This window comes from Haliaeetus albicilla, chromosome 24 (assembly GCF_947461875.1).
Source record: "Haliaeetus albicilla chromosome 24, bHalAlb1.1, whole genome shotgun sequence".
Classification (NCBI taxonomy): domain Eukaryota; kingdom Metazoa; phylum Chordata; class Aves; order Accipitriformes; family Accipitridae; genus Haliaeetus; species Haliaeetus albicilla.
This window is the reverse complement of record NC_091506.1, coordinates 2,254,877-2,277,771: the sequence shown is the minus strand read 5'-3', so window position 1 is coordinate 2,277,771 and position 22,895 is coordinate 2,254,877. Positions and strand designations below refer to the sequence as shown.

The window sequence follows — 22,895 nt, the reverse complement described above, 5'->3', positions numbered from 1 at the left end:
GACGAATAAATAGCAGAAAACTTTTCTTTATTTGTCTCTAGCCTTTTTGCTCCAGAGGTACAACGTACCTTTAAGTGGGCAATTTGTCGTGGCCCGGTCAGCGTGTAAATCCCACCAAGATCTCTTAGAGGTTAAACATGTTACTTTGGGGTCACTACAGTGTATGTCCTAGTTCTGGATTTCTGCCCCTGTAATGAGGGCTTAAAGAAATCTTGTGAGCAGTCACCTGATAGAGGATTAGCACAGTGAGATAACTAAGTACATCACTGCTGCTTTCTAGTCTGACCGATTATGTTGCTCCCTTTATTTATCCCACTGCAGCAAGCATTACTTCAGGGGAAAGCACTGTACTCTTTAAAATGTTTCTGCTTGTAAAAGAGGATCTTGTGTTGTGTTAAAACTAGTTTTAAAAAGTTCCAATTAACGAACAATTTATTAACAAATTATTATTTCAGATTAACAGTTCAAATTAGATAAGAACCAAAACCTAGTCACTGAATATGTTTGCAATAAACACAAAAACTGGAGAACTTTTATCAGAATTCCCATTCATAGAAGTGTCAGCAAGGGCTGATTACTGTGTATTGAATGGAAGTTTGGATACATTATGCATAGACCAAGTGTCTCATGCAGATGCAGTTTTATATAACTATATGCTCTAGGTAGAGGTTTGGAGTATGTCTTGTAGTTGGTGGTTTTTTGCATTTCATGAGCTGGGTCTCACTGCAATGCTGTTGAAAGCGTGGTGTAACCGTACAAGCTGTGGAATAGGAAGTAAATTTGCTTTGCACATCAGTGGTCTGCAACGACCCGGCACAGGCGTGACCGGGGCAGCTCGGGCTGCTGCTGCCCCGACACCGTAGCTCTCGGCAGCATTTTGCAGTCGATGTGTTCCTTGGGACTGATCTGGCAAAGCTTCCTCTGAAAATCAGAAGCAATTTCTTTCCATCATCCATTAACATTAAAAACATGCTTTTCTGCCCTAGAAAATCTGAGTGTAAAACATGATGAATATATTTCTCTACCAGGCCTGTTTTAAATACTTCTGTACGAGTCAGAAATCCTTTTTTCTGCCTAAGGTATATCTAGGAGTAACTTAGGGCATGGTTCATCTTTTACTTAAGCCTTCTGTCTTCATCCCATGAATCTAGAAGGATGGGCAAAAGGAAAGCCTTAAATATATCAGTGGTTCCAAAGGTCGAGATTCACCTGTTGGGGGTGATGGTTTATTTTGTATTTGTACAGAGGGCGAATGGGAACCTGTGGTTGCTTAATGTCTGCGGCTACCAGATTCTCCTGGAAAGCCTACTTACGTCGTGGGTAGATTTTAAAAGGGATTTTCTCCCCACGTGTGCAGACTGAAGGTGGCACTCTAACATCTTTGATAATGACAAAGATGGGGCCTGTCTTTTCCTTGGGCTGTTCCGTGGTACCATTGTTCAACTGCAATTTATACCCATTTTTAGTAGTTGAGGGTAGGAAGTATAATGTGCTCCAAATCATATTGCAATGACAGAATACACCTCAAATACGCTTCACCTTTGCTCTGACTCTCAACAGAATATCTTTAGAAAACTCTGGGATTTCTGCCTTTTGGCAATAGTAAAAAAAAAAAAAATTAAAAAAAAAATTCCCTCTGACATTTAGTATTTGTGGGTTGTTCCAACACTAGAGAACATTAAAAAAACAAAAACCCAGAAGAACGAATTTAGGACACTAAAATTATATTCACCATGAGCTTGTGAGTTGCATCCAGTGCTGCTTGTACAGTGCTTTAAAGATATTTTAAGCACTGTCGTATCAAAAGAATCCTGGACAATTTCACTTATGCCAGTTAGTGAATATTCAGAAGCTTTAAGAGTGATCTTGAATTTTGATGTTTTCTTGTCTAAAAATAATGTGTGTAGAAAGGCAATTCTGAGGCTATCCACTATACTGGAGATGGCAGAGCTGAATCTTGCCCATAGAATTCATCTTGCACCCTGCAGGAACCTGACCCAGCATAAAAAGAAATTGTAGCCTTGAAAATCAATGAGTAACTACAATTCTTTAGTGAATTTTATATTTCTTCATGGATAGAAGCTCAGTAAGTTAAAAAGCAGCATGCAGAAAGAAGTCAACAGTTACTCTTGGAAAGGGATTAAGGTTTAGATGTATTTTGAGCACCATAAGCCTGAGCAAAATAACAATTTAAAAAACAATGATCTGACAAAATAAAATCTAATAGACTACAGATAGTACTGATTGGTAAGTATAGCTTCCATAACGTTTTTCTGATACAATTATGGGTCTGTTGGTGCTTGTAATCTCGGATTGTCTTTGTTCACGTTCCCCCGTGTTTGCGGAGCCTGGTGTGTTTGTGTGCCGCTGCGTGGGAAGCCAGGCTGCAGTGGTCTTGTAGCTACAAGTCCAGACTTTTGATAAGAGGCCTGGAATTCATCACCAGCTTTTCCCCCTGTAAATAGGGATAATATTCACTTTCATCAGTAAGGTGAGCGTGTGCCTGCTGTGATATGTGATGTAAAACTTGGGATATCTTAAGAATCTTCACTGGGAATTGCTAGAGCAACGCGGTGGGGAAAAATGGGATTGCTGGTTCTGTTTGATGTAGAAGCTGAGCTTGGGTACACACCCGAGCTGCTGCGGTGACTCATCCGCTGTCCTGAAGTCCTTAACCAGCACTGGTGAGGTCGATAACCTCGGCAAACAGAGCTTGGCATGAAGCAGCTCACCTTCGAAATGCATTCTTGAGCCACCTCCTAATATCTGTTTAATAGCACAGACAGTACTGTAGGATGTGAGAAAACATCTAGTGGTAACAGAGATGGTCTTTAATTCTTGGTGTTTATAAAGCCCTCCCCATGACCTAATTTCTGCTCATCTGGCTAAAGCACTGCAGATGTGCACTTAAGGTAGTGCGACTTCAGGATGGACCAATGTCTTTCCAAAAGTGTTTATCTGGAAAGTATGCTAATGGTGCTGCAGAGCTGGTAGTCCGGTGCATCCCGCGTTTCCCAGGAACAAAGGCATACGGTTCAGCTGCTGCGTGGCTTTGTAGTCACCAGGGAAGATCAGGTGATGTCTGAATAATACCAAGTGTGTAGGAGGTGGGGGGATCCACTTATCGTGTTGGCCAGACATTGACATCCACACCCAAATGACTAATGTGAACTCGGCACAACTCCCTACAGATTAGTTCATTTAAGTGCCTTATCTACCCGTCCTGTCTTGAGAATTTCTGAAGTTTTCTGCATTTGCCTCCGGTTACTGTGGCAGCCTCGCTAGCAGCAGCCCCATCGGTACAGCTGTCGCTTGAGTCTTGGCAAAGGTCTGCTACAGACAGCTGTTCGCAGGCATTTATAATATGTAAGAAAATCTTACTCTGAAGCTCGATACATAGAAAACCACATACACATTTCGGTTTTGCGTGCATTCGTAAGGCGGTGTGCATGCAGCTGCAGTGCGCTGTCACTTGCATGGACAAATATTTGCATACACAATGCTTGCATACCCTAACATGGGGATTTGCATATACACCTTCACATCAACATTTGATCAGTGTGGGTAAGGGCAGCATGGCTGTGAGTGATTTTATGCACGCAGATGTGCATATTAAAAAAATAAAGGCTTGTTTGGAAAAGTTTTTTTAGCACAAAGCTTCCTAACTAGCTGTTGCAGTTTCTACAGATTTTTAATCTAGTGTTGCACCAAGCAGGATACATGTCATTAACCTTTATTACAAAAGTGAGGTAGAGAGGTGTAAGAGATTGCCCAAGCTCACAAGTCCAGATTGAGAGTGCCAACTCCTGAATCTTCAACTGGATTGTGTTGTCATTTGAAAAATGACCCATTTATAAGTAGGAGTGATGGTGCAGATATCCTTAAAGGAATTTGGAATGGAAATGAAAGCTAGAGATTTCCTTTTGTGCCCTAATTAACCTCTTTGTACAAAACTGGATATTTAAATATGTTACTGGGCTTTTTTTCTTTTTGTGTTGAGCTATGTGCTATACCATAATCGGAAAGTATTTCTTTTTACTGTTTTGAGCGTCCAGTGTAGCCTGTAACTTCTGCCAGAGCGTAGCCTCCTAGTAAGCAAAGGCAAGGTTTCATCAGTGTCAAACTTCTAAAATCACATTCTTCCAGAAGTGCAAGTTCAACCTGAAACCTCTCCCAAGGAGTTAAACACCCAGCCACGATTGTCGCTGTGCTCTGAAAGTCAGCAGGAGTGTGTGATTCACAACCTGCACGAGGCTCACGTGATGATGGCTTTGAAGGGTTACTGTGTCCCCACGCTCTACATTGAATATAACTTGGTTGGAGGTGACCAAGACTGGATTTGAACTGCAGAGCTTACAGGATTAGCAAGTGGCAGGCCACGATGCTTCAAACCTGAAGCATTTCAAAAGGGGCTTCATGATTCCAGCAATGGTGAAAGATTTGTATACAGCCGAAATTATATAGTCTAAGGAAGTATTAGAAACCGAGTTACATTCATAACGTAATTTGTGCCTGGAAATCCGGTACTTTGGGGCAAAATCGAATAGGAGAGATTTGTCATGTCAATACTTACCAAACCAACTGCAGACGCAGAAGAGAGCAGCCCGTGCAAAATAACTCGTATGCAGTTGCTCGGTTATAGACGAGGAAACGGGGGTTTCAGGGCTCCTGGTCGCGATGACGCTGGGTGCAAGCTGGGAGAGGAGGAGGACTGAGGTCAGGATCTGAACTGGACCTGATAGTGCTTAATTTAGTGGTATCTTCCCAACAAGCTGCATCTTGAGGTACCTTACTAGAGTTAGCCAATATAATTAGAGGCTTAAACAATAAATAATAGCAGAGGCATAGAAGAGCCAAGAGGTGCGTTTGGCAGAAGGCCCTTGGCTGCTGGAAACACTGTGTCATAGGCACGGGCCCCGAGCTTTGCATTTAGATAGCGAAGCAACTTGTTCCACCCTTGAAATCGGCATTGAAGTGCAAACCAGAAGCTGCACGGGGAGAAACGGTTGGTGAACCTCATCTTCCCCATGCCGCATTAGCGTGCTCTTCCCTCCGGAGGTGTGCACGCTGGCGTGCCCTGCAGCGTGCTGCAGAAAAAAAAAAAAACCCTCCTGTTGCTGGCATCAACCTTACATGGCCGAGTTCTTAGTTTTCCCTGATAAATGACCTGGGCAGGCATCCGTGCTGGGAATATCGGGTTTGCGTCCCCACTGCCGAGTCAAAGGTTTCACTTTGGCTGAGCGTGTGGCAGAAAAAGGGGCCTGGGTGGATGAAAACAGAAGCAAAGGCTTCAGCCTGACTCTGTGTGATGGTTTGTTTGGGATTCAGGTGGGTCCCAAAGCAGCTCGCGGGGCGGGCGGCGTGCCGCGGAAAATAAACCGCTCGGTCTGCAACGCCGGCTAGGGCAAAAAAGCCCCACGGAGATGCGTGCGTGTGCCGAGGAGGTGGGCCGGGGCGAGGTGGCCGACCCCTGAGTCATCGCTGCCGCCGCCTCCAGCCCGGCCGTGCCAGGGAGCCCGTGACCCCGTGCCGCAGGGCGCTCCGCCGGCCACCCGGGCCGTGCCGGATGCGTTGCGCAAGAGTAGGTGGGTGACTGCTGCCATCGCCACCAGCAGCTGTTTGTTCAACCTTTGCATGCTTAATTGTTTTGTCCTGCCCCGCCGGCGGTGGTGTAACGCGTCCTACTTTAAAATGTAGATCCAAACAGCCAGCAGCAGGTTTCTGCGGAGAGGCGGCACCGTCCTTTCGGCAAGAGTAAGGAGATCGCCTGGAGGGATTCCCACCGGGACCGTCCGCCTCAGCCGCATCGAGCCGGGCGATGCCTGGTGGGGTAACTTCACCGCTGGTAAACACAACGCTCGGCTCAAGTGAGTCACCCGCAGCAGAGCTGTCACGGGGATGTACAGGGGGGTCATTTCATACGGGGACACGGTGTTGTGGTTTAACACCAGCTGGCAACTAAGCACCACGCAGCCGCTCGCCCACCCCTCCCCGCCCCGGTGGGATGGGGAAGAGAATCAAAAAAAAAAAGTAGAACTCGTGGGTTGAGGTAAGAACAGTTTAATAATCAAAATAAAATATGATAGTAATAGTAGTACTAATAATTGTAATGAAAAAGAAGATAACAACAAAAAGAGAGAAATAAAACCCAAGAAAGACAAGTGATGCACAACGCAATTGCTCACCACCCCCTGACCGATGCCCAGCCAGTCCCCGAGCAGCGATCGGCCCCTCCTGCCCGACTCCCCCCAGTTTATATACTGGGCGTGACATTCTATGGTATGGAATATCCCTTTGGCTCGTTCGGGTCAGCTGTCGTGGCCGTGCTGCCTCCCAGCTTCTTGTGCACCTGCGTACTGGCAGAGCATGGGAAACTGAAAAATCCTTGACTTAGGATAAGCGCTACTTAGCAACAATTAAAACATCAGCGTGTTATCAACATTAGTCTCGTACTAAATCCAAAATACAGCACAGCACCAGCTACTAGGAAGAAAATTAACTCTGTCCCGGTTGAAACCAGGACACCCGGTCGGTCATTCATCTTCCACCTTTGGAAATGGTGTCTGTCTTCCAGGTTCCTGCTCTGCACCAGTGCAAAAGCCGCTTAGGTATTTAATCTGTGGCAGCAGTGAAAAAGGAGATTTTTATACCATTAACCTTGTATCATCAGCCTCCTGTTTAAACACATGGTGCATATGAGGACTTGAAAATACTCTTTGTGTGGAGGGGAGACACGGTTGAGTGCTGGTTTTTGTGGAGAGGGGAGAAGTGCAGCTTGGAGTGGAAGAAGTGATGGTGAGCCCTTTGCAGAAGAGAGAGAGAACCTGACATGGGGCTTTTTCCAGGAAGCACAAGAAAGAACCAAGAGGAGTTTCACCTTGCCACAAACAAACAAAAAAATTAATTTTCGAAGCGCTTCACAAAGCTGTGTATTAGCTGTATGGGTATGATTTTTAACGACACATGACAGAAACTGAAATTTGCGGCTGCCACCTTCCCCTACTAAATGGTGGCTGCTGGGCAGCCCTCCGGTGGCGGGCTATAGGGATTTATTTTGACGAGCATTGAATCAGCCCTTCAGCACCCCATAACTATTAGGCGCAGCGGTAGCTGAATAAATGGAGACCCAGAAGAGGAGCCGCGATGCGGTGCGGTGGTGCCGGAGGTGAGGACGAGCCCCGGTCCCTGCCGTTAGCGGCCGCCTCCTGCCCGAGGAGCGGAGCTAATGCATCTCTTGGCACGGCTCGCCTTGAGGTTGCTTCAGAAACCTTTCTTAGAATAAACTCTTTGGCAGAAGCAGGGAGGAGCGGGCACTTCTCAGAATGAATTGCATCTGCATCATGCAACGCTGCTTCCCCTTTTTCAAATTTCCAATGGTGGATGGTCAGCCTCGCCCCCATGTCTGAGATTTAATGATATTTGCTTTACAAAGAGGGACTTTTCCAACTTTACCTAGAAAAGAGCTAACCCGAAACCCAGCACTTGTGGTTAGCCAGCTTCCGTCAGTGGCTTTAGTCAGTTCGTCTGTTGCAGCGGAGGAAGCTGCGACTGTGACGGGAAGAGGGAGCTGACTGCACACCAGGATCCCGGTGCCTCTGCTTGCAGGAGGACCACAGCAGACAGTGCATAACTGCATTGGTATGCGAGGTGCCAGCAGCCGGGAGGGTGCACGGCGGGAGGAGGGACAGGCAGGGAAAAAGGGACCAAGGAGGAAGCCTTTCCCGTCACTTACTGCCTCTGAAAAACTACCAAACCCCCAGTGAAAGATGTAAGGCTGTATCTTTAAAGGCACCCCGGTGTTCAGTTAAAGTTCAGCAGAAACTAGATCATCAAGATATAAATCTTTTATTCAACCTTGACTAGAAAGCGCTCTGCAGAGGGAGCGCTGCCGGCAGCCGTGGGGCCGGGAGCCGGGCTGGCTGCTGCACGCTGGCCCAGCGGGCTTGTCAGCGACTGACCTTTCTGCATTCCTGCTTATTTCCGTTTTCACCATCTCTGCTTGAGGCATCATCATTTATTTATTTAAAAGAAAACACCCCCACAACCTGCCCCCCCCCCCAGCCCAGCACAGCCGGGGATGGGCGTTGGGGCAGAATTCTGCATTTCAGCAGGCTGGTCGCATCCAGGCTCTCGAGCTTCTCTCTGCGGTGCTGGTGGAGGTTGTAGGAACAGGCTGGAGGTTTTCCATGCAAAGCCAGAGTGAAGGGATGCAGGGTTGTGCCTGCAGAGAGGAGGAAGAGGAGGAGGAGGAAGAAGAGCGTCCCTGCGTGCTGGCAGCATCCCTGCTGCCCTTTCTGGAGAGGTCCCAGCAGCCACCATGGGTCAGCCAGCACTGGTGCCAGTTTTACCAGCATCGATGGAGTTTTACCTGCACATCTGTCCCCACGGTTCCTCACCTCGGGGCGTTTGCCCAGGCTGTTCGGGTGGACCTCCCCTTCTTTCTTGCTGGGTGGCTGCTGGACACTTCCAGGTGAACTTTGGGTTTGAGTCGTGCCAACAAGGTATAGGAAACCTGAAGGGGAGCGCAGGTTAGGCCCAGCCCGATGACGTGGGTGGGCAAAGTGATGTACAGGTCCTTCCCTAAGCCTGTCTGTGCACAGAAAGTTTCCAGGTGCCCCCGTTAACTCTTTCACAGGTGGGTCAGGACTTAGCAGGGGTATTGCCAGTTCCAGGCTCAAAAGTGAGTCCTGTCCTCACAGCCCAGGAGACTGCCTGGAGGGCCACGAGTCTTGTCTCCTTTTCGTTAGTGTGCGGAGTTCACATGGAGCGTTTTGGGGGTTTCATCTTTCGCCACTGCCATGAGAACTAGAGAGGCACTTTGTTGTTTTTCAAGTGAAAGCCAGGATTTCCCATACTCAAGCAGCTTCAAGAGCTGGGGCTTTCAGAAGACCAGTGAGTATGAAACTTCTGATGAGCCTGCAGAAGCTGTCAATGCTCTAGTGCTTGCTGGTTTGATTTCACCATCCGAGACTGCCCGTCACCTTCCCTGCCTGTAATGATCAAGTTGCAACCTCTGCAGCAGCTACAGTATTTGCTTATATTGCAAAGTAACGTTAGAAAAGGGTTAGGGTATTTGTTCATAAAACGTTGCAGGTAGGGAAAGGCTGGTGTTTCCAGGTCCTGCTCCCCTCGTACCCCTTCATCCTTCAGAAGGACGGGACCTGGGAGCACTCTGGGGATGGGCTTGGGAAGCTCACCTCTTCGGGAGCAAGTACAAGAACAGTATTTGTACAGCAAGTAAGAGATGGGCAGGAGCTTCAGGGCTCTGCTCTTGTGTCTGCCTCGAAACCTCAGGACATGGACCTGAGGGTCCAGGCAAACCTGCAAATATAAACTGCATTCTAGTCTTATTTGCCGTGTCCTTGAAAACCTCTTGCCTGGAGGAGAGCAGGGAGGGGAATAGCTGTTGGTTTAGTTTGTTTTCCCTGGGTGGGGAGGGGGAATACTTTGGGGGGGAGGTGCTGGACCTGAGCACGAATGACGAGCCCGCCCTCTCTTCCCTAATGAGGATTGAACTATGGCTGGAAGAACACAGTGAAATGTTGCCTGTTACTACTATTAAATCTTAATTGTGGGACTGTCATTTCCTGAACTCCAAAATATTTTGGCACTTGTCTTCATAAAGGCATATTTTTTTTGTACATATATTTTTTTCTTTTATTAGCAGAAGCCATCTGCCCTGTAAACAGAGATCAGGAGAAAAAAGCCTCCCTGGCAGTTTTGCATCATGTGGGAATCCTGTGGTGCGCTGCATGGGAAAGGGCCTGCTTTCTGCCTTTTAATCTCGGCAATAGTAAACTCTAAGCAGATCAGAAGCAACTAATTTAAGATGATGAGTCTTGGCATCGCATCTGAATTGCAGAAAGGATGTGACTGTAACTCTCTGTAGAGGTGCACAACCCTGATTTAAGCAGGATGGATGCTCCTGGGAATGAGTGAGCATGGAGGGGGAGCAGAGAGATGGGGGAGATGGGGTTCAAGGTAGAGATTTAGGCAGGCAATGGCAAAAAGCCAAGGAGAGTTTGTAGTGCTATAAAAATAAGCCGTAGTTTTGAGAGAGAGCCCAGCGAAGAGCCTGGCCTGCGAAGCGGGGCAAACTTTGGCTGCCCTTAACCAGTGCTGTTGATCGATCTCTGGTTTGGGATGCTGTTAATCTAGCAGACTATTACTGTTTCATCTGGTTTGTTTAAATTACCAGTTGTTGTAGTGTTACCCGTGAGAGTGCACACATCCTGATGTCATCCAGTGTTAGTTTAACTTCCATTTTAGAGTGTATCTCCAGCGTGGGAAGAGAACCAGAGAAGATAGGAAACCAGTTCAGTGTTGAAATTTAAGGTGTCAAGATGTGGTATACACCCCTCCTCCTCTTTTGTGGCTTTCTATTCCGTTCCTGCTTTTATTTTTAACGTCACTGGCATGTACGTGAGTGTATGTGTGAGCCACTATGTACATATTAGTAAAACTGAGCATGTGTCCACTGAAGTTCCTGGCTGTAACTTAAACATGGAATATTAGAGAATTTGTATGCCTGAGCAAAAACTTCATTATAAACAATTCATTGTAACTTAATCTGTCCCACATTTTAGCCTGAACCGGGCAGTCAGAACATGATTTTTTTTCTTTTTCATTAAAAAGGAAGTATTTCAACTATGAAATGTGGTTTCAACTATGAAACAGGTAGAACATAGTTTCTTTCATTAGAAGGGACAGCCAAACGTTGCTTGATCAAAAAAGCAAACCAGCTTTATCAGCAGAAAATCTCCAACAAAAATTAAAAGACTATAAGATGGCAGCAGATTTCTAGCCCTGGAAAATGCTTGTCCACATATGAAATCTGAGCCTGTTTAATGTCCAGTGTTCATGTATTACACTGAAGTGTATCTGAAGAAGAAATGGCTGGGGAGAGTGAGTTTCTGGAAAGGAAAAGCCAACAATAAGCAGCCTTAATTTTTAGTAGTTACGTCTGAAGTGCCTTATTGCCTCTAGCAGGCAATTTTGCACTTTTCAGTAAGATGCAAGTGAAAATAACTACAGAGCTTGTGTATCTGAGGAACGTCCCTGCGTGGCATTAAAAATCTGTCTGCACTCAGCCGCTCGGGTGCAGGTTTTCATTTGGCAAACACTAATTGTGAACTTGCGTCTGATCCTCAGGAGAGAAACCTGGACTGGTTCCCCCGGATGCGGGCCATGTCGCTTGTGAGCAGTGACTCAGAAGGAGAGCAGAATGAGCTGAGGAACTTGCAGGAGAAGTTGGAGTCCACCATGAAGCTTGTGACCAACCTCTCTGGCCAGCTGTCAGAGCTTAAAGATCAGGTAAGGGAGACCTGGTTGTGAACGGGCAGCCACACGCTGCTACGGGCAGGACAAAGGTCCTGCAAGCCTGTTGTACAAAGTGGTGTTTTACAGCTCCATGGCTCCTGCAAACGCCATGAAGATCTTTTGCTAAAGTAACTCGTGTTTAGGAAAGAAGCGAACAAACAAAATGTCCTTCCAGAGCCCTGTATCCCAGCTGACCTGCCTGGCAGTGCCAACCGAACTGGTGTAGTCCAAAGTGGCCACCTCCAGAAAGGGAAAACTTGCATTAAAAAAAAAAAAAATCAAAGCTGAAGTTAACTTAAATCAGTCCTCGCTGGTGCAGGGAGCCTGCATGTATGTATGTATTGTTGTTATTGCTACAGGTTTTAACCCTAAGACCTTAGCATGATCCTGTAAGTCAGAGGGTGTGATATTGATAGAAGTGCTGTGTTGCTGCACGGACCTCAAAACCTACTGAGAAACTGGAGAAATACTTGAGTGGTTAGCTTGCACTGGTCTCCTCCGTGCTATCACTGCACTGCTAATGCAGATAAAATTTGGCTGCTGTCACGCTTTTAGACTGCAGCATAGACAGACATACCCACAGAAATATTTTGCATTGCAGCATGTATTGTTGCTGCTTAACACGTGAACGCCTCACAGACCTCTGAGTATTTTTTCGATGCAGCAAGAGTTTGAGGACTTGTGTTAACTTTTGGCTCGGCTGGGGCTTGAGGGGATCGTGGGGATTGTTCCCAGCCCAAAACCAGCGATGGCTTTGTGAAAGCCACAGAGGCAGCAGGGCTTTATTTCATGTTGTCCATACGGATTACAGCCTAAGTGGAAGTAAAAGGGAAAATGCTGTTGCCTGCCCTGGTGGGAGCTGTTTGCGGCAGCAAAGTGACTAGCTGCTTATCTTTATGGATTAATAACCTGAGCCAGATGGTTCAATTAGTTAAGTTTATATAGATATCGGCACTGGATAGTAATAATTGCTGACTTGCACATGATGGTATCCCAGGGCAGTCGATGGAATTGCCCAGGGCAGAAATGGCCAACAGATTTGGTTTGTTATCTCTTCAGATGTGATTTGCTTACTGTAGCGCAGTTGGCACAACTCTCTCCAATACTAATCGGATTCCCATCTCTGCTCTGGGTTGGCCGGGTTTGTCTGTAAGCTAGTTATCTTCACGGAGACATGAGTCTCTGGAAGCCAATATTGACTGAGATCCCGGCTCCCTGCCTTCCGATCACGCTCTGCATTTCTGATGGAGCTGGGCCCTTTTACCTGACACCCCACGGAGCACAAGGAAGGGATTAATGTGTAGGATTGGGAGCAGAAAACCTTGCTGCTCTTGGCTGTAATTAGTTTTCAGACACTGTTCCATGGACCCCTTTGCTCTAGCTGGTTTTGAGGATGGAGGATAGAGGCAGTTGCTCTTTTGTCTGTGCTTTAATACTTGCTGGGTAGTGGTTTTGCTATTTTGCCTGGAAACAATTATCTTGAAACATGTGTCTTACGTCTTCTTGTTGAAGGCTCTGACTCAAAGTGGTCTGCAGTCACCAGGAGTCTTTCCATCAGCCACAGCCAGCTCTGGATCAGAATGCATTTATTTCTGAAGCTTGCAGCTCTTGGCTGACCAAGCACTAAAAACCCTTCTCGCTCTTTGTGAAAATAAGAATGAAGGATTTAGCTTTTAGAGAGCTACTTGACTGTAAAAGCAAAAGAGGAAACCAGCTTCATTAATGTTGTGATAGCTTTTAGGAATTCCCCTAAGTACCATTATTGAGAGCCCTGCTTAAGTTGCAGGATGCTCCAATTATGTGACAAAACCAGTATATCCCTTCTCCTGATCAAGAACTGTCTCCAGGAAAAGGAACTAACTCAGGGAACTTGTATTTATTTTTTTGTAATTAAATAAAGGGAAGGGAAAACCTCTCATTCATTTGCTTTTCAAGCTCGTTAGGTTTCTGGAGATTCTTTGTTAGAAACTGAAATCCAGCATGCCTTCTTTCACAGACAAGTGCACCAAGAGCCATTAAAATCTTGATCACTTTAATTCTGTGCAAAAAGATTACAACATAATTGTCTGCAACAGCAGGGGATTAGATGTAATCATCCAGAAGCCCTTTCCAGCGCCGTCCTCCAGCGTCGGCGAGCATGTGGCATCTCTAGCAGACGCTCGGGACGGTCCCTTCGCACCCGCCGGGACCCCTGACCTCCATCGCTGGAGCTGCTGCTCAGGTTGGCTTTAGTCGAGCGGGCTGGCGAGGAGCAGAGCGGGCAGACGCCAGCGCGTCCGCGTGTGCGTGCACGGTCGGTATCCCGCTCGTGCACTTTGCACGTGCCCTGCTCCCGTTCCTAGAGGTAACTCCAAATCACACGTGACCTTTGGAGCTAGGCAGCGTGCGTCTGGGCAGTTATATACGATTATCGGAGAGGCCAGCTTGACTCAGATGAACTTCAGGCCCCCTCGGTTTTGCTTTTTAATCCTGTCAGCATTACTCCAGTAGCTGACAGCTCCCCTGCAATACATTGCGCCTAGCTTTTATTGCCTTTTAGGCCCAGGTGTACAGTTGCTGCAGCTGTAAAGCTTTTGCAAGAGATTTGGTCTCCAGGTAAATGTGATAGAGATTAAAGTTGCTCCATCTTGCAGCCCTGTGCCCTCTAGACAAGCATTACTTATCTCGCAGGATTAATAACGTTCTGCATCGACATTGCAATTGTATTTCTCTCTCTCTGCTTTATGCTTTATTCTTCCTTTTTTTTAAAAGGCATGTCTTCTATGTACACCTGCATCAGGGTGCACCATCCCTTTTTCTACACAGCATGAAAAATATGTGTTACAGTCCCTTTTCGTTGTTCTTTTCTCTTTCCTTTTTTTTTTTTATGTGTCCTCTGAATCAGTTTATTTGCTGTGTGAAATCGTGGCTCTTAGTTTGCTCAGTGAAACTACTTAATGTAAACAGGCATTTTAAATATTAAATCCTGCTTGCATCTTTGCATTTCCAACTTGTGGGTTATCTTAGAGACAGTTAAAAAAAGTCCCAGTGGTTCAGCAGGGGAGTAGCTTGTGTGTGTGTCTGAGACCGGAGAGCGATGGGAAGACTCCTCTCCTTCTGCTCCTGTTTGCCTGTGAAATGTTACAAGGCTTTTGTGAAAACAGACGTCCAAAAGTGTGGTACAGGGGACTGGGAGGTGTGACCTGTCCTCGTGAGGCTGCGGTCGTCTTCCCGGAAAGGTAAAATAACAGTTCTGCCTCCCTTGGGTCAGGCGATGAGCAAGGCACCAGGCTGCAGTCGAGTTTAATTATGGTTTCAAGAGGAGTTACTGTATTTCGGTCCTTTCCCTGGTGATTAAATGAGTGTAATTACACACAGCCAGCCTGAGCGAAAGCAGCGGTGTGCACAGTGCTGTACAGCCCCTGGGACACGGAGGAACCTTTTGGAGGTTGCCCAGAACTGCCTGTTGTGACTAATTCTTTTCCCCATAATGAACTCCAGACCCGAGGTCAGCCACCGGCTGGCTGCCCCAGCATGCCAGGATACCCCACACTGGAGACAGGAACACTACTCCCCATCGCCAAAACTGGAGTCTTTAGACAAACACCTTCAAATGCAGGCTACAAATGGACCAAATGTGTAATCATGCTCTCTCCCTTACCCTGGAGTCACTTCCACAATCAGTTATATTGGCTGACTTTTGTGATTAAATATCTGAAAAATGAAAAAACTGAAGGATTGTGGGTGCAGCTGTTGCAGGAAAAGCATTGCAAGGAATTCAGTTAATTCTCATAAAGAAAAATACTCCAAATTGTATCTTATACTTGAATGAAAGATTACTTTTTTGGGGAGAACCAGCCTTAGGGCTAGGTTTTCCTGTGTTGCGGGCGTGTTGCCGGAGGGGTCCCGCGAAGCCCCGGTGAGCCGGCTGGCCTGCCCCGGCATACCCGTGCCTGTTACCGCAGCCGGGCATGCTCAGCCCGAGGGAAGGAGCAGCAGAAGCGGGACGTGAGCGCGGGTACTCGTGCACGCCGTCGGTGCTGCCACGGATCGCGTGCAGTGGTGCGGTTGTGCGTTCGCACATCGCTTTGAGGGTGCGGGGGCTCTCGGTGGAGCCCGGGTGCCCAAGGAGCGGTGTCGGGGTCCCCTCGCCTCGGTGGTCCAGGGGCAAGGAGCTGTCTTGGCATCCTCCTCGGCACGGCTGCTGCAAGCCATCCCACGCGTCGGCTCCTCCGAAGCCGAGATGCGGTCGCAGAGGGAGCTGTGGGGAGCAATCCAGCTGTTCGTCGCTGGAGACCCTGCCCACGCCGGAGTCGCTCCTTACGTGGCGTGTTGGCTTATGCAAGTCGTCAGAAAACTCCCGAGGTTTCAAAAAAAGAGAGTGGGGAATTGGATTGTGGCCATTTCTCAATATCAGTAATAAAAAATGATGATCCATTTTCAGGTCATGATTGCACTGATCAGGAGAAACGTTATTTTATCTGATGGGAAGTACTGCCAGAGATTTGGCTGTCTGGCAGTGAGGTGGTTAACCTCCTGTCCCTGCCTTGTGTCTTGGCTTTTGGCAGACGGAGAGGGATGTTGGCTCGCTCCTGATGAGAGCGGGAGCGCTCGAGTCTATTCCAGCAAAGACAAGGGTATTCCCAGCCTGACTTGAGGGCTCGCCCCTTTTTTCCATCCTCTGCGTCTGGTCTGCCTCGTACATTGGACTGGTTACAAAGAATTTCTAAGAGGGGAGGTTTCTGCGAGCTGCTCTCTGCACTAATTCGCCTGGCTCTCCCAAGCTCTCCTCTTGCAAAACGGTAGTCAGCCGCACAAGCAAGTTCATGGACGTCCCCGATGAGTGCACGAGACAGGGCTGTAGTTGCCGCTTTCATCTGTTAGCACTTGGCACAGCGGACAGAGGAGCGTTATTTGTAGAAAGTGGGTTTCAGAGCAAACGCTAACCAGTAAAGGCAGCGCCAGGTCCTTCGGCGAGCTGACGCACAGGAAGCGTCTAGGCCTAATGAGCAAACTTTTTAATTTTCCAGATGACGGAGCAGAGGAAGCAGAAACAGCGCATCGGTCTCCTAGGACACCCTCCGCCCATGAATGTGAACCCGCAGCAACCGGCATAAGTCAAGAAGGGTCACTTGCCCCTCTCGGAACAGCACGAATAATGCTAACCCAGAGTTCAGATCCGACCACTGAGGCTGCTTCTGTGTACGTTCAGTTCATTTTGTAAATAACCTGTTTTTATACTATATGTATATGACTGCTACTATATAAAGTTTTGGGCATACGTATTGTAATTAGAACTGTTGGCACAGGACGGAGGTTAAACTTTGTGCCAAAACTATCAAAATTGCCTTTTTCTTGGAAGGACTAAAGAGAGCACCTGAATTGCACTTGAAAAGAATATTTGACTATGTGACATGTATTTTGTATTTAAAAAAAAAAAATAGAATAGCTAGTATTTATGTTTTTATACAATTGTGCAATATGAATTATGCAATCACAATATATTTGTAACTCCTGAATGTCCTAAAGGGAGTGCACATCTTTGAATCTGGTGTGTTAGTACAATGTAATAAATGGTATAAAATTACAGGTGTAAATGAGGCTGCTGCAAAATTGTGTAACTGGTGATTTTTCATACCCTTGGACATTTTTGTACCATGTGTGTAAATATCTTGCAATGCCATATCTGTTGCCTCTTCCTCCCAGAGATAACACTGGGAATCCGTGAGCTATTAAATTGGTATCAATTAAAGCAAAACATTACTTTGAAGCTTCCAAATGAGGAAAGCAGGAGGTATTTTTCAAGTGACTTCTTCAAAGTACTGAGGCTAGAAGAGCTCAGATACCAGGTTTTTTTAAATGCTAAGATTTCTTAAAGGGAACTTTTTATGCAAAATGAAGTTTGGGATGAGGATGCACTGCTGGCGAGTCGGTGCAGTCTCCTATGGGCATTTCATGCCACGACACCTAAAACCTATCACGAGGCTGTCCAGGCTTTGCATTCTCAGTGTGTAGGATCCTTTCCTTTTATTTTTTTCTTTAGAGACCTATGTGCCTGCTAAAGCTTTAGCAAACAGGCATTGCACCGACTGAAACATGACCTATCCCATTAGGACCATTAGCTGAGCACTGATGTGTGTAATGCTTCTGAGAGAGCCACTGGTTTGAGGTTGGTCTGTCCCACCCTGTCCCCTCCCTCTTGCCCTCCATTCGGTCACTGTCTTTGGTTGCTGATTCTAGAGAGTATGAAAGGAAACTTGGTTTGGGTTTTTTTTTCTCCAATCCATTGCATAGTTTTATACATGGACCTCATTTTACAAAAGCTAACTTCTCTGCAATACTGTCTACAACAAAAAAAAAAAAAAAAAGAAGAAAAGCTACCAACAGAGCTATGAAAATTTGTAAATGCATAAATATAGGTATTTAAATAAATGATGCAAAATACTCTATGGTCAGAGGCTGCTGGTGGTTTTTCTCCCCCCTCCAAGGTGGTGTGTGCTTGTGTCTGCTGTCGCGCTTGCCCGCGTGCCCTGGAAAGCTGAGCTGCAGGGGCCTTGCAGGTAAGAATGGTGCTTTTCCCCCACTCAGAGCAGGAGGGGCAGAGGTTAGTCTTTTAATACCAGACCAAGTCCTTCCTCCTCCAGCAGCGACAGGCACTGGTGCCCCAGGAACCTTGTCTGCGATCACTCCAGTTTTGGATCCTTCAGACTCTTACCACTGATATTTTAGGCTTGTCATCCTCAGACCAGAGAGTGCGAGAGTTTAAAAAAAAAAAACACTCCAGCTCCAAGTATCGTGTGCGCAGAAGCGTTGCTGATTATGTGTATTTGATTAAGATGTAGCAGGAACTACCTGGTACAATTAATCATCTTTAATCTGGTAAGTGCACACAACTGTGAAAAGGGTGCGTCTCCCTGCCACAGGTCATCACAAAACGTCAAAGCGAGTGCATCCATGGGGAGGGAGGGAGGGAGGGCAGCCTGACCAGCATTCTCCCAGCCCGAGATTTACTGGTGCAACTGTGACTTCTTGATCATGTGTAATTTCCATACATATCCTGGTAAATCTGTCTTCCTCCCCTCTGCAGCCCTTGGGTCCTCGCAAGGTGTATGCCAAGGGAGCATGACGGATGTGACTGCTGTTGGGGTTGTGCAATGAAGGAGCAGGATTTCATTTTCTTTGAGCAGCAGAGACATGTATCTGACTCACTTCTTCCCTTGGTGCCATCCAGGGATAAGCAGACACACACAAATTTGTCAGGCTTCCCGGAGTCTGCCAGTCAGGTGAGAGGGAGGAGGCTGCAGTACAGCCTGAGAGGGCATCCGTACAAATGTGCAACATGGCTTCATCTTTACCTTAAAAAGGCAAAAATACTGGGCGCTTCAGCAAAAGCACAAACCCCGGTCTGCGCGATGATCCGTGTGAAAATCAGCTGTGTAAAATCTGCTGTTTTCATGTGTGGTTGTCCTTTGCCAGGAGATGTGAGGAGATGCAAAACGTGGTTTTGGTTTGGTTTTTTTTTTCCTCCCTCTGGTACAGCTGCAGCACAGCGACTGAAGTGAAGCACAACCACTGCCCTGACAGTAGAAAAGAACTCCGGCGTGGGGCAGGTGGGTTGGTTTGGAGAGGGTTTGTCATGTGGTGACGCGGTGGGTTTGCATGGTCACACTTCTTGCCCAGCCCGAGCAGAGGCTGTATCAGCTCCTGGTCAGCAGAGGAAGCCTACTGCTGTCTTCCTCCCCTCCATTACCAAACAGGTCGTTCATTCCTGCAGATTCATTGCTGCAATGAAATTTCCTGCATAACCATCACGCATTTTTACTTTTTTCTTCTTGTACTGTTTGGTTTTCAAGACTTTTTGGGGATTTTTCTTTCTGGCTTGGATCATTCTGGATGTGCTGAACTCCTCTGCTGGCCGTGGCAGCGGAGGTGAGGAATGGAGAAAAGCCTCTTCTGGTTGGTGGCGGTTTTGACCCTGCAGCTTCCGAGGCTAATGCCTGTGTAAGGGCTTTCCCATTCCGGACTGAGATCCGGTGCCTCATGGCAACTTATTGTTGATCTCAAGGAAAAGCTGCGGGAGGGATCTGTGCAAATGCCACGTTTTGGATATTCTTCTCCACAAAAGCTGAGCATCTCTCAAAATCACAAAAAGCTCTATTTGCAATTTGTGGACGCTCAAGTGAAAAAAAACCTCCAAAACCTGGGATCAGAATCTGTAATGATATCTTTAGGTTTTTTTAAGCCAGGACCTGGGAGGCTGAGCATCACCTCCGGCGGTGCTGTAAGATAAGGTACACGGCTCTCGCTGTCCACCTCTGCAGAGGCTTTGCAGTAGTATTTCTCAGGGACATCAGAAATGAACTGAACATGGGGAATCCTTCAGAAGCGTCAAGGTTGCTGTGCGCTGTTAATTGAGTGGAGTAACTACAAATATCAAAAGACAATTTCAAGGAACAAAACTAGCACTTGCAGACCACAGCCAGAGGTGTGGACGGGGCAAAGGAGCAGACTTTCCTCTTGATGCAGAGCCCACATGCGGCGATGGCCAGGAGGACCAATGACGTGGCGATGGGTGCAGAGCAAGGGGAGCTGGTTAGGCAGAATTCCTCCGGAGAAGGTCCAGGGGTGACAGCGGGCCACTGGAGAGCGTGGGTGCTGCCGTGGGAGAAGGTGGCTCGCTCCTGGGTACAGGGCAGGGTGTGAATACGTATAGAAAGTGCCTGCTCTGCTCCGGCTGGTGCCCCCGCAGCCCTTCTGGAGGGCCTTACAGTTTGGTCCCACCTTCGGGAAAAATGGTGTGGGCATGCTAGAGGGGGAAAGCAAGAAGGATTTCTAGATTTGGGAAAAGGGGACGTGTGAGAAACTGGGATTGCGTAGCCTGGAAAACAGGGATGGAGGGAGGGAGGGAGGGAGGAAGGAAGGAAGGTGCCTCGTACTATCAGAGAGAAGGCGATGTTTGCTGAGGATGGAAGAAGGAACCGCTGAACTGAGCCCAGGAGGTTTAGGTCCTACACAGTGGGGAGCTTTTTGGCTCTAAAAGCACTTCCCTGACATCCAGTAAAATTAATGATTTGGTGACACTGACAGATGGCAGTTAGTGTAAGGATTAGATTGAAACTGGGGAGTTTCCACCTGCCTTGCATGCACCTGAGATGCCTTCGTTTGGCATCAGATTTCTTTAAGCAGGGCTGCTGTATGTTAAAGTTTGGGAAGATGATTATTTTGTCTTTTAAATAAGAACTTTCATTCAGAGGTGAAAATGAAAGTGACCTTCCGAAGAGGAAGGAACAAAAAGAATCTACCAATTTTGCTAATAATGGAAAGTCCTAGAGGGGAAGGATCTCCGTATATTCTTCAATTTGCATGAATGGCTGAGTCTGTGGATGAGAATTTTCTTCACTAATGAAGCAGGTGACGCGCTAATCAAGGCAATGCAAATAACTGCTCCGAAAGCACAGCCGTGGCGCCGCGGCCCTGAGACCGCCACAATGGCAAATTCAAGCCTCGTCCTCAATTTTGCAGCAAATTGGCAGGGGGCAGGACAAAGGAGCCGGGATTACAGTCTCCGTGCTCGCGGCGGGGACTCGCAATGGGGCGCGCGTGATGGATACCTCGTTACATAATGGGGTCTTGATTGATACCATGTCGGGAAAGTCATAATATAGCTCCATATAACAATTCAACTTGTCTCCCAGAATGGGAAGTGCTCCTACACACAGGCTTAATAGGGTTTTTTAAATTGCCCATTGTATTTCTGAACAAGAGAAACTTATTTGGAGTACTTTCCCTTTTACGTTTCCAACATAAGCATCTGAAGACACTTCCATGTGTGTTCTTTGCACTCCTGCAGACCCACTTGCTATTTTTCCAGGCAGCTGTACGATCGCCCAAAGCGAGGTGTTAAAGGGATGCCCGTGAAGTAAGATCCATGCCGAGACATCCAAAATAAGTACTGCATCAAGTAGCTGCTGCAGCACAGGACACAAAGGGGCCATAAGCCTACCGATGACTGATTTGGGTGGCTCTTTGTTTTAACTGGAGACTACCTGGCTTTGAGCTGACGTGACCAGGTTCTCACACGCCGTGATGGACGTTCAGTCCTGAACTGTGAGTTTCCTGGCCCGGAACAGCATAGAGTGTAACCTTTACATTTGGCATGGTGCATTTACTTTTACAAACAGACAGACCCGTGTTGCTCATCTTTGAACTTGGCCAGTAGGAGATGTTGATATTTGGAGTAAAATCAGTACAAATATTCCACCTATGTGAAACTGGCATTTTAACTGAGATGTAAGGAATAGCTTGTGGAGAGATGCCGTACTTCTGTGTCCAATTTTTTATTTACTACCTTTCCAACCTTCTTTCAGACTAAACATGTTAATGAGATGAATGTCAAAACCACCCACAAGTAAACTGAGTTGTCCCATCCAGTAGGCTAATGTTGATTTGTTTTTAGTAACTAGCAAGGATGCTGGAAAACCCCTATAAAGATTTCATTTTTAACAAAAAGTACCAAAAACTCCACCAGTTTTGCATCACAAAGTAGTGGTTAAAGTAAAGATTTGAGTAAAGCAGCATGTCTGTGGTTTTTGTGGGTGGATGCATCTCGGAATGACTATCAATCTGTCAAAGGGGAGATCTGCATGTCATCTCTGCATATGACAAGCAAAATCTGCAGTGACAAATATCTTTCCAGTACTCGGCTGCGTTGTGAGCCTCATACCCCTCCTGCCATCCATAATAGTTAAGTCTTGTCAGCACGTAGCGTTATGAACCCACCTTTTTTTCTTTTTAAACTGAGACAAACTGAGGAAGGAAAGACAAATATGGAGCAGTACTCTAAAGATGCAATCAAACACCACTGCCAATGTGCTTAGTCATATAGAAATTCAACTCTGATATGCACACGGGAGATGCCATGCCGAATAGTTGTATTAGACCAGCCAGCCTACTTTTGGCATGCTCTCATGAGTTTTTGCGATGCTTCTCTGTTGCAGTTATGCGCGCGCGCGAGACACTTGGAAATGAAATTATGTAAGGCCGGAGGGAAAAAAAAAAAGATGAGAACAACTCTTGACCGAATCGAAGTAACTCTATGGAAGTTTGAATATGGATGCAATTGGAATTGCACCTAGAAAAGTTTGCACAAAGAAAATACCAATTGATTTAGACCTTAACTGCTGGTAGGAAAAGGCACAAAACCTACAGCGCTTTTGCTGAACGTGATGAGGCCGTAGCGACAGAGCGCGCTCCATGGTCCCCCAGCCGTTGCTGCAGCTCGGCTCCACTGGCAGCTGGAGCGGCTTCTTCCTGCGCTCAAGTCTCCGTGGGAAAAATGGAAGCAGTTTGAGCCAGCGCAACATGGGAAAAAGGTCTGAAATTTCAAAAATAATCACGAGATGGGAAAACCACCCCATGCCTGGCCGAAGTCACAATCCCAGGACGCATTTACGGTCTGTGTGAAAACAGGCTGACAGCTGGATAAATTGCCTCAAGGCAGGTGCTTCCCCAGGAGCACCACGGAGCAGGAACAGCCAGACCTATTTCAAGTCAGCCTTTCCATCTACAAGAGCTACCATCCTTCAGATCTGTCTCGG

General features: G+C 46.9%; 1 protein-coding gene across 12 annotated transcripts in view; it reads left to right on the top strand.

Annotated features, from left to right (window-relative positions):
* ITPR1 (inositol 1,4,5-trisphosphate receptor type 1) overlaps positions 1–17,745 on the top strand; it is a 186,213-nt gene extending 168,468 nt beyond the window's left edge. For all 12 annotated transcript variants that reach the window (XM_069811782.1, XM_069811791.1, XM_069811789.1 and 9 more), the window contains 2 exons: positions 11,152–11,313; positions 16,329–17,745. In XM_069811782.1, coding sequence (XP_069667883.1) covers positions 11,152–11,313; positions 16,329–16,415 — 249 coding nt within the window. In that variant the 3' untranslated portion in view covers positions 16,416–17,745. The remainder of the gene's footprint in view (positions 1–11,151; positions 11,314–16,328) is intronic.
* The last annotated feature ends 5,150 nt before the right edge of the window (positions 17,746–22,895 follow it).